This window comes from Podarcis raffonei, chromosome 1 (genome assembly GCF_027172205.1).
Source record: "Podarcis raffonei isolate rPodRaf1 chromosome 1, rPodRaf1.pri, whole genome shotgun sequence".
Taxonomy (NCBI): domain Eukaryota; kingdom Metazoa; phylum Chordata; class Lepidosauria; order Squamata; family Lacertidae; genus Podarcis; species Podarcis raffonei.
Window position 1 is genome coordinate 22877453 of NC_070602.1, and position 17323 is coordinate 22894775.

The following is a 17323-nucleotide window of genomic DNA, read 5'->3' on the forward strand; positions in this document are numbered from 1 at the left end:
GAGGAATTGCTGTGCTGAGGGGTGTGTGTAGATGAACTCCTTTTACTCTTGTCCCAGTCACGGGGCCATCCTGGATATTGCTGGAGTAACAAGCTGAATGAGGGTTGGAGGAAAGGATCCCTCTTGGCCCATTCCCATTAATACAGAAAATAGAGCTATAACTCACAAAAACGTTTGTAAATTGCTTAGAGGCTATTGCAATTAAGCAGTATATAAATTACTGTGATAAAACAGTGAGTTTTGAAAGCAAGACACAGGATACTGCATTGTATAGTTCCAGTTGCTAGTTTCCACTTGTGTGCTATAATTTCAGAGGACAAGAGGAATTGGGTCGCATTGAGGCCATATAGCTATCCTTTGATCTGTGAATTCCCTGACAAGGTTATATAAACAGCTGTCAATGTGTTAAATCAGAATTCTGTGCTGCATGAGAAGAATAGAAAGAGGCAGTGGGGTAGTTTTCTTTTCTCATGGCTATCATTGGGAGCTGGAATGAGATCTTGGGGAAGTTGGTATCTCAACTACAATTTGCTCTGCTTCTGACATCTCTGTAATTCTGTCTACTTTTGGCCATCAATTCTCTTGAGTTGTTCCGCCACCAGCACCACTACTAATATCACTGGCATTGCCACTAGAAACTAGAAAGCTAGTGCTGACATTTGCCAGTATTGTCCACTGTCTTCCTTGGCTCCACAGAGGTTTTTAGGCAATGTGTGATAGTTAGAAAGGACGACTTGTGCCTCAGCAGACCCTTTCAGAATCTTAACAGCTATACTATGTGAATTCACTTGGCATGCTAAGTATTTCCTTGTCTTTTTCCGCCCACAGGATGATTATCTTAAAGCTGAAATATGGTACAACCTCCAGTGTCTAGCTAACAAAGAATTATATGAAAGTAAGGAAACCAGGGACTCAGCTAGATTGGTAAAGAAGAAGTGATTTATATGCGTTGTATATGCAGGTGGCACTGTGGTCTAAACCACAGAGCCTAGGGCTTGCCGATCAGAAGGATGGCGGTTCAAATCCCTGCGACAGGGCGAGCTCCTGTTGCTCAGTCCCTGCTCCTGCCAACTTAGCAGTTCAAAAGCACATAAAAGTGCAAGTAGATAAATAGGTACCACTCCGGCGGGAAGGTAAACGGCTTTCCGTGCGTTGCTCTGGTTTGCCAGAAGTGGCTTAGTCATGCTGGCCACATGACCCGGAAGCTGTACGCTGGCTCCCTTGGCCTATAAAGTGAGATGAGCGCCACAACCCCAGAGTCATCCACCACTGGACCTAACGGTCAGGGGTCCCTTTACCTTTACCTATAAGCAATATAACATTGTGAGACCATATGGTGATGTTGAGTCCGGTTTTCACCCCTATCGGATTCCTCTGTTTAAATTTACATCACACTTAACTGAAACGTTTTCTTGATGTGTCTATATCCAGCCCAGGTGTGAAGCAAGAAACGGAGAATCTGTAATGTTAAAGCATGTCACTACAGTCCCTCCACCCCCACTTTAAGAATAAAATAAAAATTAAAATCTTGGTATATGTTCACATGGCCTTTTAATGTGGTGACAATCATTATATATTATTTTGTTGAAATATCTATAGGTGGCCCCCCTCATATCAAGGCTGTGTGCAACCAAATGTGCAAGTACAGTCAGTCATAAAATACCATAAAAATTTCAAAATGATCACAAATAAGTTTAAACTGAATAGACTAGAACTGGCCTAAAAAAAAAAGTCTTCAAGAGATGTCTCAAAATTAGCAGTGAGGAAGCCTGCTGAACCTCTGCTCCAAGAGGATTCCAGAAAGTGGGACCAGTGTTACTAAATACTTGACTTACAACTGAAGCCAGTGAGGCTTCTGAAACACTGGGTAGTCCGGTCTTAAAGTTACCAATGCATGGACTGCAGTGGTCAAACTATCCCTGTATGGGTGCTCCTACCTTACCAGATGAAGCTGGTAAAAGGCAATTCTAGCCACAGAAGTCAATTGGGTCTGTAATGACACAATGTATCCAGGAGTATCACTAAGCTATGTACCTGCTCCTTCAGAGGTAATGCAGCCCTATACAGAACAAGCATTGGCCTGTCTTTACGCTGGCCTTTGAGGTGTAAATTTCAAGGACCCACCTTATTTTTGCAATTGTAAGTTGTTTTAATATTGTGTTTTTAAATATATATCTCCTGAACATGGGAGCCCACCAGCCTACAAAGCCTCTGAGGCCTTTGTTTTCCCAGAATTCAAACTCGCTTTATTTGCCCTCATCTGGTCCATCACAGCATTCAGGCACTGGTCCCAGGTCTTGCACAGCCACTCTAGATTCAGTCACAGAATCATAGAATTGTAGAGTTGGAAATAATCCCAGGAGTCATCTTGTCTCATTCTCTGCAATGCAGGAATCTCAACTAAAGCATCCTTGACAGTTGGCCATCCAGCCTCTGCTTAACAACCTCTAAGAAAGGAGAGTCCACAACCTCCTGAGAGAGTCTGTCCCACAGTCAAACAGCTCTTGCTGCCAGATGTTTCATTGGAATCTCCCTTTTGTTTGTAACTTGAAGCCATGGGTTCTCCAACGTTATGGAGAAATATAGCTGTGTCATCTAATGTCCTAATGTCTGCTTCCAATGTCTTCATGTAGCTGTTGAAAAGCATGGGGGACAAAATAGCACACTGCAAAACTCCATAGTGTAAGTGGAGGCAAAGAGCGCTCCCGCAATGCTTTCCTGCAATAAACCAGCTCAAGCCAGAGAGCATGCCTCTCCGCTCATATACACTTATATATTTTAAGGCATGTAACAAAAATAATTTCAAAATTTCACCCTGAGTTCTTTTTAACTGTTCACATGAAACTGGGTTGATGCCTTTTGTAAACTATATTTTAGAAGTGCAAGCACTGAGTTGTAGCTAATATATTTCTGCTTTTATTGCAGCGGACTATGTTGGTCTGTCATTCAACAAAGATAAGTCATTGAGCCAGGTAAGGCAAAGGACGATAAAACCTTACGAAAATTTGCCGACATATAATAATAATAATAATAATAATAATAATAATAATAATAATAATAATAATAATATTTTTAAAAATATTATTTATATCCCGCCCTCCCCAGCCGAAGCCAGGCTCAGGACGGCTAACAACAATCAAATAATCAAACAATCAAAGAATCAAACATTCTAAAAATATTTCATTATAAAAATTAATTAAAATCAAGTTGATGGCAACCATTAAGCAAAATTCTGTGCAGGTTGCCAGAGGAGGGAGTCAGGCTTCGCCCTGACCAAAGGCCTGGTGGAACAACTCTGTCTTGCAGGCCCTGCGGAAAGATGTCAGGTCCGCAGGGCCCTAGTCTCTTGTGACAGAGCATTCCACCAGATTGGAGCCGCAGCCGAGAAGGCCCTGGCTCTAGCTGAGGCCAGCCTAACCTCTCTGAGGCCTGGGACCTTCAGGATGTTTTTATTTGCAGACTGTAGGTTTCTCTGTGGGGCATACCAGGAGAGGCGGTCCCGTAGGTACGAGGGTCCTAGGCCGTATAGGGCTTTAAAGGTTAAAACCAGCACCTTAAACCTGATCCTGTACTCCACCGGGAGCCAGTGCAGCTGGTATAGTACCGGATGAATGTGGTCTCGCAAGAGATGGGAGTTGCCCCCTCAATCCCATATCGTCCCGTCCCAGCCAGAGGACCTCTGTCTTCGAAGGATTTAACTTCAACCGGCTCCCACGTAACCATCCAGCCACAGCTTCCAGACATCTGGTCAGTGTGTCTGGGGCCGAGTCAGGATGGCCATCCATCAACAGATAGAGTTGGGTGTCATCGGCATACTGATGGCAACCCAGCCCAAAACTCCGGACAAGCTGGGCGAGGGGGCGCATAAAGATGTTGAAAAGCATCGGGGAGAGTATCGCACCCTGAGGCACTCCACACACCAAGGAGTGGCGCGATGACAATTCCCCCCCAAGCGCCACCCTCTGTCCCCGACCAGAGAGAAACGAGCGCAGCCATTGAAGGGCTGTGCCCTGGATCCCCACGTCGGCAAGGCGGTGGTCCAGGAGTTTGGGATCGACCATGTCGAAGGCTGCTGACAGATCTAGAAGAATCAGCAGCCCCGACCCGCCTCGATCCAGCTGCCTGCGGAGATCATCTGTTAGGGCGACCAGAGCCGTCTCGGTCCCATGACCAGTGCAGAAGCCGGACTGGAATGGATCGAGAGCCGATGTTTCATCCAGAAACCTACCAAGCTGTTCAGCAACCGCTCTCTCAATCACCTTACCCAGGAATGGAAGATTCGAAACCGGGCAGTAATTGGATAGATCTAAGGGATCTAATGATGTTTTCTTTAAGAGCGGACGCACCACTGCCTCCTTCAGTTCCCCTGGGAATATCCTGGTGCCAAGGGACAAATTGATGATATCCCCTGGGGGGCCCGCACCTCGTCTGGACACGCTCTAATCAGCCATGACGGGCACAGGTCAAGAGGACAGGTGGTGGGCTTTCCAGCTTGGAGGAGTCTGTCCACATCGGCTGGAGATATCCGGTCAAAGTGGGCCAATACTGGACCCGAGGACAGTCGAGGGGCCTCCGGTTCATTTATTGTATTGGCAGGGAGGTCATGGCGGAGCAATAGGACCTTCTCCGCAAAAAAGCTCGCAAATGCCTCACAGCTGTGTGTCAGATTGTTATTTAAATTTGGCTGTCCTTCAAGGGACGTTAAAGACCTAATTATACTAAATAATTGCGCTGGGCGAGAGCTAGCGGATGCAATGGAGGCCGAGAAGTAAGACTTCTTAGCGGCCTTCACTGCCATCTCATAGGTTTTCATAAAAACCCTATAAGATGTTCTTTTTTAAAAAAGATATTTATTGAGTTTTTCCACCTTTATACATTAAAAAATCAAAAAGAAAAAAAGAAAAAAGTTAAAAACACATAAAGTTTACAATCCTTATTTTCAATAACATATTTCCCTGACTTCCCCACACCTCCCCTTCTTATATTCCAATTCAAATTGTTAATTCAACAAGTTCTTGTCCCCAATTTTTGACCTTTTTATATTTAATTCATTTAAAAAAAAAACCAATTTTAACTTATAAACATCAGTATTTAAACATCAGTACTCATTCTTAAAACTTTTTTCTAAAGTCGACCCAAATTCCCTTCCACGAATTCCCCAATTTTCATACTAATAACAAAACAAAATAAAAAAAACAGATTATAATTCTGCACCCTTTGGATTCCCAACCCCCCCCCTTTCCCGGTTTCAATCCCCAACCAATGTCCATCAGTCTTAGTCTACTATCAGCCTGGAGACCTCATGTCCGAGGCTCTTAATTCTCTCTCAATTCCTCTCTGCCGGTTTTTTTGGTAGTCCTTAATATTAAACACCAGATCTCGGAGAAGCTCTGTCCCGATAGGGTCCATATTTCTTCCAGCCAGACCTCCATACTTAAAAGTGGAGCCTGAATCTTGTTTCTTACTCCTTTTAAGTCCAAATGTCCCAAAAGCTCCAACTTTCACCTTAATCAAATTTGTAATCCATAGGTCTTCAGATCTCCACATAAGGAGATCTCTCCATTCTTCAATCTTCAATTCAAAACAGTTTTTCATCATCCAGTACTTATTTTCCTTTGTAGCCATCATGTCAGGCCTCTGGCTCTCCTTTGTCATGTGCAACATTACATCTCCTCCTTCCTTTTCCTCAGAAACAACATATATCTCTTTCTCCACACTCTCAAATCTTTCAAGTTTCTCTTCTTGTCCAGCTGCATGGACTTCATGAGTTGAGTCCTTATCAAATTCAATGGATTTGTTTACTGTTAAGTCCAGAGTTGCAACATTTGTAGCCAAAACATCAATTTGGCCTTGTAACTTTCCCAAGAGAAGAAACACTCTGTCCAATTTAGCTTGAATTTTTCCTCCTTCAGCCATTCTTGTAATGTCCCAAGTTACTTTATCTTCCTTCCAGTTCAAATCCAAAAATCAAGTTAGTTTGTATCAGTTCTTCCTTGTTTTCAACAAAATATAACCAAATTGTAGCAAATATATCCAGCAGAGATAGCAGAAACAAAGTTCTCTTTTTCCTTCTTGACAGCTAATTTGACAGCTGTCAAACTCTTCTATATCTGCTCAACAGGCTCTCTCGCGGATCACTCCCGGGTCCGGGGGGGTGGCACTTCAGCTCTCAAAATTAGCTCTTATCCTCCAGTGAAATTACTTATACTGCCAAATCGTGAAATTAATGTCTTTTACCCAATAAAGAAGAAATTCTCTCGACCTTAGTTAGCTAGTCCTTGCTTTAGATTATTTATAAGATGGGGAGACGGACTTCCTGTTTGCGCCTTCCCCGATCGTGCCTAATTCAAAAAAATTTTTTTCTTTACAAATCCAATTTCCGTATTACTCACGGGTTGTTGCTTTTAGAGTCCAATTGTTCACAAGAAGAAGTCAGCGCTCTCCGACCATGGCATGCGGCTTCACTCCGCAGGAGACTCTCAGCACCGCGCCGCTCACCCCGTCCCCCATTCCGAAGCCTTTAAAAAGGCTCCTTCGCGGGTCGGGGGGCGCAAATGGCGCCTGCCGAGTCACCAAGTTCACAGGCTTCAGCGCCTGTGATTTCTGAGGGTCCCCGTGTTGCCGCAGTGGCAAGACCCGGATCCTGCGAAGCCGATTCCCTCCGGAGCTCGGAGGGAATCCGCCATTAGCCGATGGCGCTAACCCGGAAGTCCAACCCTATAAGATGTTCTTGAGGCTCCGTCACGGGCACCCCGCCATACTCGCTGTAGCCGTCTGAGGTCCTGCTTCATTTTCCGAAGCTCCTCGGTAAACCAGGGAGCCCGGTTTCTGCAGGGTCGCAGAGGGTGCTTAGGTGCGATCTCATCTATGGCTGCCAGGAGCTGGGTATTCCAGACCTCAACAAGCTCAGTCAATGAGTCGCCAGGGGGAGCAAGGTCCCGCAAGGCTTGACGGAATCTATCAGGGTCCATCAGCCTCTGCGGGCGAGCCCAAATCGGCTCGCCACCTAAGCAGGGTGGGGGTGGAAAGTCAATCCTGGCTTTCAGAGCGTAGTGATCAGACCATGGCACCTTCATCAAAGGAGACATGATCACATCTATACCGGCGCCAAAGATCAAATCCAGCGTGTGGCCTGCTTGATGTGTGGGGCCCGAAACAAACTGGGAGAGCCCTAGAGTCGCCATGGAAGACACCAGGTCCAGAGCCTGTGAGGAGGGAGTGGCATCAGCATGGATGTTGAAGTCCCCCAATACCAATAGGTTAAGGAACTCCAAGGCCCAGCCGGCCACCACCTCCAGCAGGCCTGACAGGGTGGCTGTTGGTGCGCTAGGTGGCCGGTACACCAGCCAGACAGCCAAGCTCACCTCAGAGGCCCACACTAGGCCAACACATTCAATGCCGGGGATCAATGGCGATGGTAGAGCCCTGAAAGAACAATCTTCCCGGATTAATAATGCCACCCCTCCCCCCCGGCCCACAGTCCGTGACTGGTGGAGGACGGAGAAACCCGGGGGCGCCATCTCTCGTAAGGTAACAGTTTCCCCTTCGCGCACCCAGGTCTCCGTCACACAAGCCAGATCAACCCCCTGCGAGGGGGGGTTTGGTGTTGAGGTTTGGTGCATTTAGTTGAGGTTTGGTGCATTCTGTTCAGTACATAATTTGACTTCCTGGCCACCTTGGCAAATTAATGTTCAGAAATCAAAAGGACAGTTGAGCCAATTTATTACTGGAAGCTTTTGTGGTCGCTATCAGAGCTTTTCGGGAACTGGCTGCCATATCCTACTAGGATAAGTTCAAAGTTCTTGTATTTATTTACAAAGCCCTTAGCTTGTAGCATAAGGAGCTTATGATAGCATAAGGAGCATCTCAACCTTTAGATCACTACCTGATCACTGAGGTCTTTGGAGGAGTGACTGTTTGGGGTCCCCACACGGCTTGTATTCACCAAGGGCCATTGGTTCAGTATTGTGGGTCCAAAAAAGCAGGTTCAGAGCTCCAATCCAAAACAGGCTTCTGATCTAGGCTTCTCAGTCCCACAACAGTTTCTGGCAGAAAATTCTATCAGTCTAAACATATACATAGGCCCTGCTTTCTGCCTGCTAGCCATGTAAAAATTCACAAAATGTCCAAATGTAAAGAATTATTCTATGCCTCGCTATACACTCCACAGATTCAGATATCTGAACATCCAGAGTTTACCCACTTTCTTAATTCCTTGCATGTTTGTGCTTTGCTAGTCGGTGGCAGCTATTTGGGGGAAGAAACCATGCAGGGAGGGAGCGAGAGAGAGAGAGATTGGAGAAATCAGAGCAAGAGAGATTGGACAATTTATTTTCCCCCTTTGTCTTTCTTTTGCTGTTAAGCTGCAGCCATCTCAGGAAGAAGCCATGGAGAGACAGGATTGGGGTGGGGGGGTGGGGGAGATCATACAAAAACTACGGTTAGAAACGTTTGCACAGGAATTGATGGAAATGATGTGAATGCTTGCCCATCGAATGATTTCCAGGGAATTCATAGTGTTTGGTTAGTAGGACCTGTGTGTACTTTTTAAAAAGCATCAATAATGTGCAATTTGGCCCTTGCTCTTGTAAAATCTTCTTGCTTTGCTTCTTGTTTGCTTTATACAGGAGAGGCCTGCTGAGTGGAGCACTGACACGGCGAGTTGCTGCCACTTACGAGGAAGGAGGCCAGGAGGGGCAAGGTAATGGGGAAACCACTGCTGCATGGGTGCATCATCATCAACATCTTCATGTTGGTGCACCGTACAGCTCTGACCTTTCTGTTGCCTTGGCCCTCCACTCCTGGTCAGTGGCAGTGGCTGTCCTGCTAGGAGGCCAGGTACACATCATTGCCCCTCCCCACTAGCCACTCCTGTATACTCAGAGCTCAGTGGATTCTTTAGCAAAGCTTTTAAGTTCAAACAATGATGTATTCCTAAATCAATTACCGGTACTTTGCATCCTTTTCTTCTTCTTGTTTTTTTTATTAAAAAACCAGGAATCCACTTGTTTCTATAGCAATGATACATTTCAAAAATGGCACAGCTGCTTGCCTCACAAAATGAAAGGTGAAAGGCACTTTTCCAGACGGGTGGTTTCTTTTCTCGTTGATTATGAACAGAACACTGGCATCGCTTTGTTATTGCAACAGGTACAGTGCACCAAAGGAGTCCGTTTTAATTGATAACTCTGAACAGATGGCAATTTGCTGCTCTTGTTTAGAATGGATTCTCATTTTTTGTGATGTGATTGATGGTTTGGTGAAAGCATTTTAATTGAATTAGAAAGGGGGCAATTAGCAATGGATGGGACAACTGATTGAAAGCCCCCTCTCCCCATTTTCCCTGGCTGACCCACCAATATCAAAACTGTGTCCTGCAATAGCCTCAACTCCCTCCCCACCCCACTGCCAAGCTGAGTTCCTTCAGGAGGAGTGGTGGGATATTAATTAACTAATTAACACATAAACTTCCACAGTTCACCTAAGTTCACAGGTAGTCTATGAATGCCTTTCTGAAGAATATAGATCCTTCTGTTCCCTTTCAGTTCCACGATTCCAATATATATGTTGGATATTTTCTTCAAAACAATGGCCACGGTGATGTTTTAAAAAGGAAACATTTTAAAATGAGGCATTGTATCTTCTGGTGCTCTGATCCCTGCAATTGTTGTCTTTTCTAAAACATCTCTTCTTCTTTGTCAGTTACAAATGCCACAGGTGCCTTCTCCCTCCCTTAGAAGAATAATTAGTCGATATATTTTTGATTGCCCCTTAGAAGGCAGAGGAAGTGCCCAGATAGATTGCATCTGGGCACCTCTTCTACTTCATTCTTAAGGTCAGTAAAAGTGTGTTGTTGTTGTTTAATTGCTCTTGGCCAGTCTTTCCTTCCCTCTGAGGCACGAGGGCATTCAGCTAACTAAAGGTCCTGATTCTGGGACTCATAGGTGCCAATTCCCTGGGGCCCTGGGTGCCGAAACCCCCACAAAATTCCCCATGAAGGTGCCGCGCACCCACAAATTTTGGTGTCAGGGCCAAGCATGCTGCATGGCACCCACAACCCTGGGCACCCACGGTCGCGGGGCCAAGCTGACACTCCTGCTGGGACTTTGAGGCCTGTCTAACAAGCACTTCCTGAAGAGGCAGAAGCAGCAGTGTGGTAGAAAAGAAAATGAAATCCGTACCTGGATTACTTGATCTTCTTGCAGCAGAAGGGCATTCTGCCCATCTGAGTACAGTTCTGGCTCCATATGGCAGCTGTTTGAGCCAGCTCTTCATGTATGTTCCCTTTTCTCAGCTTCTTTTCTGAACTTAGAGGTCCCAGCCTCTTAGAAAGTGCTTATTAGCTGTTCCTAAGGGATGAACCGAGATGCGGGTGGCGCTGTGGGTTAAACCACAGAGTCTAGGACTTGCCGATCAGAAGGTCAGCAGTTCGAATCCCCGCAACTGGGTGAGCTCCCGTTGCTTGGTCTCTGCTCCTGCCAACCTAGCAGTTCGAAAGCACATCAAAGTGCAAGTAGATAAATAGGTACCGCTCCAGTGGGAAGGTAAACGGCATTTCCGTGGGCTTCTCTGGTTCACCAGAAGTGGCTTAGGGAGCTGTACGCCGGCTCCCTTGGCCAATAAAGTCAGATGGGCACCGCAACCCCAGAGTCAGTCACGACTGGACCTAATGGTCAGGGGTCGCTTTACCTTTACCTTTAAGCAATGAACCAGGGCCTTCCCTTCAATGAACACATAGCTGTCAACTTTTCTTGCAAGGAATCCTATTCGGAATAAGGGAATTTTCCTTTACAAAAAGGAAACATTGACAACTATGAATGAACGCCTTCCTGGCAATGAGAAGGTCTTAACCAGGTATGAATTTGCTCTTGTTAGGCAACTATACCTGCCCAGTTCTAACACTCTGCTTAGATACTGTGTTTCTGCTGTATCATTTCTTTCTTTGATAATGCATATGTTTAACTGTATTTCCTTCTTTTTCTTCCTAGAATCGGGCATTGATATCAGTGCATAAGTTAACAGACGGCAGCATGAATAAAAAAAGAAAATTCCCAGCCTTCTGGTTTCCAGATCCGCGATTTATACCAAAAGGATTGTATTTTCACACAAACAGCCATTTTCTGTATGCATATGGCAATCAGGTGTGTAAGAAGGAAGGTATATTAACAACTGGCACAAAGTGTTGCAAAGGTGGCATTCCAACCCCCAACCTCTGTCAATTGGTAGTAGGATTCTGGGGGTTCCAGACCCTCACCCTGCGGCCGTGTTTCCCTTGAGAATCAAGACACAGAAGTCACACATCCTCCAACATTTCTTCGATGAAAATTATTGTTCCATAACAATAATTCTACTTTTTATACCCCACACATCTTACTTGGTTGCCCCAGCACTCTGGGCAGCTTCCAACGTATGTAAAAACATAATAAAACATTAAACATTAAAAAAAACCAACTTCCCTATGGATTGCCTTCATACAGCTCGGGGGTTGGATAACTCCATGCCATCCAACATTTTTCCAATGAAAATAAGGATATCCTAAGGCAAAGTGGGACATTCCTGGATCAAATCAGAAACGGGATGGCTTCTCTAAATCAGGACATCCCTGGGAAATGGAGACAGAGGGTTTGAGTGGAGGCTGTCATAGCTTTAAGAGTTAGGATTTATTCACATAGTTACACCTGAATTTAGATGGAGGGGGTCCAGATCTTAACAGCACGGTTATCTCAAGAGAGGCTTCCCCCCCCCCAGCACTGCAGTCCAAAGCATCTTTCCCAGCTTCCCCGCGGCCTGCCTGCCAAGATCATGCTCCTTTCCTTTTTCTGTTCCAAGCCTCCTGCCCAAAGCCCCCAACTCTTCTTGTGACATCACACCCAGTTACCCTGGCAACCTTCCAAATTTCCTGTCTCTGTTTATATTTTAGGGGGGGCGGGAGGGGAGGACAGTTCTCTTGGATTGCCAGTGGCCCCATCTTAATGGCTCTGTACTTAGCTTGTGGCTAGGGTAATCTTCCTTTGTCCTGCATGATGGTTCAGCCTGCATTTTTACATTGCTAAGCTGTCTCACACCTGGGTTAAGACATCAAACCATTATTAATTTCTTTTTTTAAAAAAAATGGGTGTCTTGATTCTGGTGGGCAGTGAGAGCACACCTTGCTCCAGGAAGAGAAAGTGGTTTGCATTGAAACTGCTGCTACAGCGGAGAGGAAAAGGCTCTGATTTGGCAGCAGTTTCAATGCAAATTTGGGCAGTTGCCTGGGACGGCTCACCTGACTGCCCCCTGGCATGGTCATGATGTTGGGTGATTGAAAGGTGTGTTGTCCTGCACACTGGTCAAAAGTTGGCTTGCTGGATGTGCTTGAGTAAGATGCATGTAATCTGAGTTCTGCAGGCACGCAACAGAGTTGCTTTCCTGTGGGATATATTGTCCAGTGACTTGTTTCTGAATATTCATTCATTTGAGCATAACTCCCAGATCACCCTTATCTTCAGAGTGGTTAATAGTCAGGAGCTAACAGAGAGACAGCCAAACCTCCGTTCCTCTCCCCTGGAAGTCTGCATCTATGTGACTTTTTGTAAATATTCGTCACCATCTTCAAGACAATGTGGTGGGTGCTTCTAGGTATTTCAAATGATGGGGTGTTAGAGGAGGAGGAGTACCTTTGTTGGGGGACACGCTGTGCTCCTTCTGGGGTAGTCTGTCCACCTTTAGTTCCTACCTTGTGCTCAACTCTCACTTGTGGCTCCTATTAGCTGTCAGTATGTGACAGCGGCCACACCCCAGGAAATGGCTTTGAGTGACCTGCTAAACCAGGTGAGGGTTGCTGATGGGTTTCAAACCTTTGATGAGTTAGGGACTTACCCTGCTTGGGAAGACAGGCTGTGGTGGATTGAGCAAATAAAACCCATTATGAGTCCAGCGGTCAAGTAGATGGTTTCTGCACATTCTGTAGAAGGACATGAGGGGCAGGTGAGGCTCGTCAGCCTGGTAAGATAGCCCATCTAAGAGAAGGAAAACTCTGGTCCTAAACCTCTGCTGCGTTCTGGGCTATATTAGGGAGAAGAAAATGCTAATGAGCAAACCCTACACAAATCTGGTCTGGAAACCCTAAGATGCTTGGATAACTCCTTGTACACCTCCTTCCAGCAACTCCTGCAATCAAGTCAAACAGATTCCTCACTGGCCTTGCAGACAACTTCATTGTCCAGAAAGTGGGAGAAGCTACAAGAGGAACAGCCATTTTAGATCTGGTCCTAACCAATGTTGATGACCTGGTTAGTGGGGTAGAAGTGGAAGGATCATTAGGCGCGAGTGATCATGCTCTTCTGAAGTTTACTATACAGCGGAAAGGAGCAGCCAAGCATACTAGGACTCAATTTCTCGACTTTAAGAAAGCCGACTTCATAAAACTTAGGGAAGTGCTGGGTGAGATCCCATGGACAGTAATACTAAAAGGAAAGGGAGTTCATGATGGCTGGGAGTTTGTTAAGAGGGAGATAGTAAAAGCACAACTTCAGGCAATACCAATGAGACGGAAACATGGAAGGTGCCTAAAGAAGCCAGGGTGGCTATCTAAAGAACTTTTAACTGAGTTAAGATTAAAAAAGGATGTGTACAAAAAATGGAAAAGGGGGGAAACCACCAAAGAGGAATTCAAACAAATAGCCAGCACGTGTAGACACAAAGTCAGAAAAGCTAAAGCACAGAATGAACTCAGGCTTGCTAGAGAGGTTAAAAGCAACAAAAAAGGCTTTTATGGGTATGTTCGTAGCAAAAGGAAGAACAAAGAAACAGTGGGGTCACTCAGAGGAGAAGATGGTGAAATGCAAACAGGGGACACAGAAAGGGCTGAACTCCTCAATGCCTTCTTTGCCTCAGTCTTCTCCGATAAAGAAAACAATGCCCGACCTGAAGAATTTGGAGCAAATGATTCAGCAGAGGAAACACAGCCCAGAATAACTAAGGAGATAGTACAAGAATACTTGGCTAGTCTAGATGTATTCAAGTCTCCAGGGCCAGATGAACTGCATCCAAGAGTATTAAAAGAACTGGCAGATGTGATCTCAGAACCACTGGCAGTCATCTTTGAGAATTCCTGGAGAACAGGCGAAGTCCCGGCAGACTGGAGGAGGGCAAATGTTGTCCCTATTTTCAAAAAGGGGAAAAGAGAGGACCCAAATAATTACCGCCCAGTCAGTCTGACATCAATACCAGGGAAGATTCTGGAGCAGATCATTAAGCAAACAGTCTGTGAGCACCTGGAAAGGAATGCTGTGATCACCAATAGTCAGCATGGATTTCTGAAAAATAAGTCATGTCAGACTAACCTGATCTCGTTTTTTGACAGAATTACAAGCCTGGTAGATGAAGGGAACGCAGTGGATGTAGCCTACCTTGATTTCAGCAAGGCATTTGACAAGGTGCCCCATGATATTCTTGTAAAGAAGCTGGTAAAATGCGGTCTTGACTATGCTACCACTCAGTGGATTTGTAACTGGCTGACTGACCGAACCCAAAGGGTGCTCATCAATGGTTCCTCTTCATCCTGGAGAAGAGTGACTAGTGGGGTGCCACAGGGTTCTGTCTTGGGCCCGGTCTTATTCAACATCTTTATCAACGACTTGGATGATGGACTCAAGGGCATCCTGATCAAATTTGCAGATGACACCAAACTGGGAGGGGTGGCTAACACCCCAGAGGACAGGAACACACTTCAAAACGACCTTGACAGATTAGAGAACTGGGCCAAAACAAACAAGATGAATTTTAACAGGGAGAAATGTAAAGTATTGCACTTGGGCAAAAAAAATGAGAGGCACAAATACAAGATGGGTGACACCTGGCTTGAGAGCACTACATGTGAAAAGGATCTAGGAGTCTTGGTTGACCACAAACTTGACATGAGCCAACAGTGTGACGCGGCAGCTAAAAAAGCCAATGCAATTCTGGGCTGCATCAATAGGAGTATAGCATCTAGATCAAGGGAAGTAATAGTGCCACTGTATTCTGCTCTGGTCAGACCTCACCTGGAGTACTGTGTCCAGTTCTGGGCACCACAGTTCAAGAAGGACATTGACAAACTGGAACGTGTCCAGAGGAGGGCAACCAAAATGGTCAAAGGCCTGGAAACGATGCCTTATGAGGAACGGCTAAGGGAGCTGGGCATGTTTAGCCTGGAGAAGAGGAGGTTAAGGGGTGATATGATAGCCATGTTCAAATATATAAAAGGATGTCACATAGAGGAGGGAGAAAGGTTGTTTTCTGCTGCTCCAGAGAAGCGGACACGGAGCAATGGATCCAAACTACAAGAAAGAAGATTCCACCTAAACATTAGGAAGAACTTCCTGACAGTAAGAGCTGTTTGACAGTGGAATTTGCTGCCAAGGAGTGTGGTGGAGTCTCCTTCTTTGGAGGTCTTTAAGCAGAGGCTTGACAACCATATGTCAGGAGTGCTCTGATGGTGTTTCCTGCTTGGCAGGGGGTTGGACTCGATGGCCCTTGTGGTCTCTTCCAACTCTATGATTCTATGATTCTATGATTCTAAGTTATATGGTCTCAGTGGCTGCCCCCAGTCATCCGTTTAGCTGCCGCATGTATTGCCCTGCTTTCCTTTGAACCACATCAGCAAGACCAAGAGGGGGGCCTTGTTTTTCTGGGCAGCCCATGACCTCCACACTCACTGCCCAGGCTTGTACCCCCTTTTAACATTTACATGAAGGCGCTGGGATAGATCATCAGGGGGTTTGGGCTGGGTGGATGATACCCAGCTCTACCTTTCTTTTAAATTGGAACCAGTGAAGGCAGTGAAGGTCCTTGTGAGTGCCTGGAGGCGGTTGGAGGATGCATGGTGGCTAATGGATTGAGGTTGAATCCTGACAAGACAGAAGTACTGTTCTTGGAGGATGGGGCGGGCTGGTGTGGAGGACTCCCTGGTCCTGAATGGGGTTACTGTGCCCCTGAAGGACCAGGTGCGCAGCCTGGGAGTCATTTTGGACTCACAGCTGTCCATGGGGGCACAGGTCAATTCTGTATCCAGGGCAGCTGTCTACCAGTTCCATCTGGTACGCAGGCTGAGACACTACCTGCCCACGGACTGTCTCGCCAGAGTGGTGCATGCTCTAGTTATCTCCCGCTTGGACTACTGCAATGTGCTCTACGTGGGGCTACCTTTGAAGGTGACCCGGAAACAACATGCGGCAGCTAGACGGATGACTGGGGGCAGCCGCTGAGACCATATAACACCTCTCCTGAAAGACCTACATTGGCTCACAGTACATTTCCGAGCACAATTCAAAGTGTTGGTATTGACCTTTAAAGCCCTAAACAGCCTCAACCCAGTATACCTGAAAGAGCTTCTCCATCCCCATCATTCTGCCCGAACGCTGAGGTCCAGCGCCAAGGGCCTTCTGGCAGTTCCCTCACTGTGAGAAGCAAAGCTACAGGGAACCAGGCAGAGGGCCTTCTCGGTAGTGGCGCCCGCCCTGTGGAACGCCCTCCCATCAGATGTCAAAGAGATAAACAACTACCTGACATTTAAAAAACATCTGCAGGCAACCCTGTTCAGGGAAGTTTTTAATGTGTGACATTTTAATGTATTTTTAATCTTTGTTGGAAGCTGCCCAGAGTGGCTGTGGAAACCCAGCCAGATGGGTGGGGTACAAATAATAAATTAATATTATTATTATTAGGTCACTTCAGTGCTGCTAACACAGTGGTTTGACTTCACCCCTAGAGGCGCATTCCATTGTCTCTCAAGACAGATGGATGCCAACAAAGATCTCTTATACAATATTCATTATTGTCTCTCCCCCTCCCTTTTAGGTGTGGATTTCTTATGATGGAGGCACCACTTTTGCACCATTATTTACTTTAAATGCTGAGATGATTATAGATGTAGATTCATGTGTTTACACCCAAGCGATTATATTTGTGACTGACGCGGCAAACCTTTGGTACACTAAGGCAGGTAGGAAAACATTAAAAAGTGGAGTCTCCTGCAGTCTTTGAAGACTCAAATATGAGATTAGGCTAAGAAACCAGGTCCCCCAACCTATGTGTTCTCATAGCTAGATAGGGAGAAACAAGTGGAAGCACCTGATGCACCTAAGAAATTCACTCTCTGCTGGGCAGAACCAGGGAGCCCTAAGGGTGCCCAAACCAAGAACCATGTAGACTAGAGACATAGATGCACTGCATCTTCTATGACTTCTATTTTAAGTGAGATTGCAGGAACTTGGGTGACCAACAGCAAAGGCTATTATCTTGTCTCCTGATGCCCCTATTTTCACATTATTCTCCAGGGAATAAATGCCCTATGCATTCTGCT

General features: G+C 45.8%; 1 protein-coding gene across 2 annotated transcripts in view; it reads left to right on the top strand.

The window, feature by feature from the left end:
* LOC128407868 (cation channel sperm-associated auxiliary subunit beta-like) overlaps positions 1 to 17323 on the top strand; it is a 48907-nt gene that overhangs the window by 13452 nt on the left and 18132 nt on the right. For both annotated transcript variants that reach the window (XM_053376805.1, XM_053376814.1), the window contains exons 11-15: positions 829 to 895; positions 2926 to 2972; positions 8998 to 9150; positions 10989 to 11141; positions 16819 to 16963. In XM_053376805.1, coding sequence (XP_053232780.1) covers positions 829 to 895; positions 2926 to 2972; positions 8998 to 9150; positions 10989 to 11141; positions 16819 to 16963 — 565 coding nt within the window. The remainder of the gene's footprint in view (positions 1 to 828; positions 896 to 2925; positions 2973 to 8997; positions 9151 to 10988; positions 11142 to 16818; positions 16964 to 17323) is intronic.